Here is a 2,376-nt window from a genome sequence, read left to right on the forward strand (position 1 = left end):
TTAGTGAGAAATGCCATCTATTGTAAAACCGCAAGAAGTAAGTTTTACACCTAATAGTATTCCCGACGATTTAATTTAAACATCATTGGTTGAATGAATTGGTTGTGGATCGGCGCTAGTTAAAGTTTGAACTCGTTGCCGAAGAGATAAGGCTTGTATTTTCCAATAGGCCATATGATTGCTAAAGCTTCTTTTGCAATCGTAGTGAAGTTTTTTTCTGTTTTGTTTAGTGTCCTTCTTGCCACAACGATGGGTTTCTTTTATCTTATTCTGGACTTGAGACAAGATTGCGAAATTAGTCTATAATTTATAAGTCTTTTGTGTGGTGTGAATATTTATCATACATTCACTATACTGCGCTCTGTAGAGCCCTGGATAAAAGCCAACATTTCTGTACACGAATGTGTATGTTGCCTCCTTATATCTGGCGCGTACTGCCTGAGCGTAGCCAGATAATGGTTGCTTAAGTCCTCCTAAGAAGGGCGGCTAGGGCGTCATCCTCTATAAAAGCATTTGTAGCCTCCCAGCGAATTATGTGTAGCTCTTTTTGCGTAGCTAAACTTTTAATATTTTTGCCTTACCCGTCAGTACAGTACAGCACCTTGTACATTTTGTGACCAGTTGTTAGACCAAATAGAATATTTGTTACAAATAACTTAATTTTATTATCATCACCATTCAATCATGGATCGAAACAATCCCTTGCTCCTCACATTGAAGAAAACATGCACTGAAAATAATGTCACGTTGTCGAAGAAGAGAAATTTAACTTTTAGCCTATATTCACCAGTCGGGATCGACCTGGGAAGAATGTTGCTGTCCATGGTGAAGTGTAAATTGTACGTCTCGTTCTACGGAGTAAAACTTTGTATTTAATTTCACAATTGTTTACACTTATATTGTATGATTGAAATTACACACCTCGTGAGGACATGGGTGGAGAATATCTGGTACTACTTGCAGCATAGTCCAGTATATATATTCCGACAAAGGATCCCTGTACTTTTCGGTAACAAACGCACAACCCTCTGTTCTAAAATTAAGCAACAGTGGTTGCCACGTCGTATACTTATAGTCCAACTGGGCAACGAAGTACACAATATTAATTTCTTCCGGTACGGTAAGAGACACGTTTAATGTTGCCGATTGATTACGTCGAGGAATCGTTTTGCAGTAATGGAGTACCGTCCGCTGATAGGGTGCATCGACGCAAACGAATTTAGTCAAGCGAAGGGTATTTTTCGATGGTGTATTATTGAAGTAGTAGTTGATCCCTGACGACGTGTCAAGAGTGTAGCACAAACATATACCAAGGAGCACCAAAGAATTCTTCATGTTATGCCGGTTACAGTACACTATCCTGTTATGTTACAGTACGCACTTGATAAACTACACATGCCAGGAAATCACCTTACATTCTGACATTAATTTCAAAATTCGGATGGTGTTTTATACCGGTGTTTAATTATCCATGAAGCTTAAGTCCAATTGTTCTTAAATGACGCCGATTAGACCGACTAATGCTGGTGCTGACGTGCTTGATAAATACTAGTTGATGTAAGATGATAAAAATTTGACTTTTAATGGTGATTGAAACAATCACTGATCGCTGTTAATAACATTTTTATAAACAAAATACCATTACCTCCTGTTTGTTTTATTTTGGACACTATACTAGGTCTATACGTTGAGATGTGAACTGTTAAAAAGATGGCTGTACCTGCCGATTGGGACTTCCCAGTTTTGCGGTTCATTCATCATTACCTTGTTTTGATATCAGGTAAATGATTTCAGGTCAAAACAAAAATTATTTCGGTGTGCAACCCATCAATAAAAGGGTTAAACTATGTCCACTTTTGTGCCTGAAAATGACGTTTTACGGGGATTATTATTTTTCTGCTCCTCTTGAAGAAAGCTGCTTCGAGATCGCATAAAATGCTTGTCGGGACTTGTGTTTGAAAGATCGCAGTGCTTTAAGTGGTTTAAAAAATTCCAAAATGGCGATTTTGACTTTACAAAAAAGAAGCGTCCAAGGACTTCAAAAAACAGTTTTTCTGATGGGATAGAAAGGTGTGGTGTTTCACAAGCTCCTAAAACCGGATGAAAACGTTAATTCCGATCGCTACTGACAACAAATGATCAATTTGAACCATGCATTGATCGAAAAACGACCAAAATACAATTCTAGAGTTTTTCAATGGAGGCGCCTAGTCCCTCATGGCCAGGCGCTTCCATGTCCCAAAAAGCAAAACAGTTTCAGGAAACTATCAAATCACTTGGATGGCAGCTGCTATCCCTCCCCGCGTTATTCACCAGACTTGGTTCTTTCCGAATATCATTCTTTTTCATCGATGGGACACGTATTGGCTGAGCAGC

General features: G+C 38.7%; 1 protein-coding gene across 1 annotated transcript; it reads right to left on the reverse strand.

Moving 5' to 3' along the window:
• Window positions 1–671: 671 nt before the first annotated feature.
• Window positions 672–1,274, reverse strand: LOC128276951 (uncharacterized; the record flags this gene model as incomplete). Its single annotated transcript, XM_053015409.1, has 2 exons — window positions 672–801; window positions 1,070–1,274. Coding segments are annotated over 2 exons (335 nt in total), but the record flags the coding sequence as incomplete, so codon positions are not given.
• Window positions 1,275–2,376: the final 1,102 nt, after the last annotated feature.

This window comes from Anopheles cruzii, unplaced genomic scaffold, assembly GCF_943734635.1.
Source record: "Anopheles cruzii unplaced genomic scaffold, idAnoCruzAS_RS32_06 scaffold03182_ctg1, whole genome shotgun sequence".
NCBI lineage: Eukaryota > Metazoa > Arthropoda > Insecta > Diptera > Culicidae > Anopheles > Anopheles cruzii.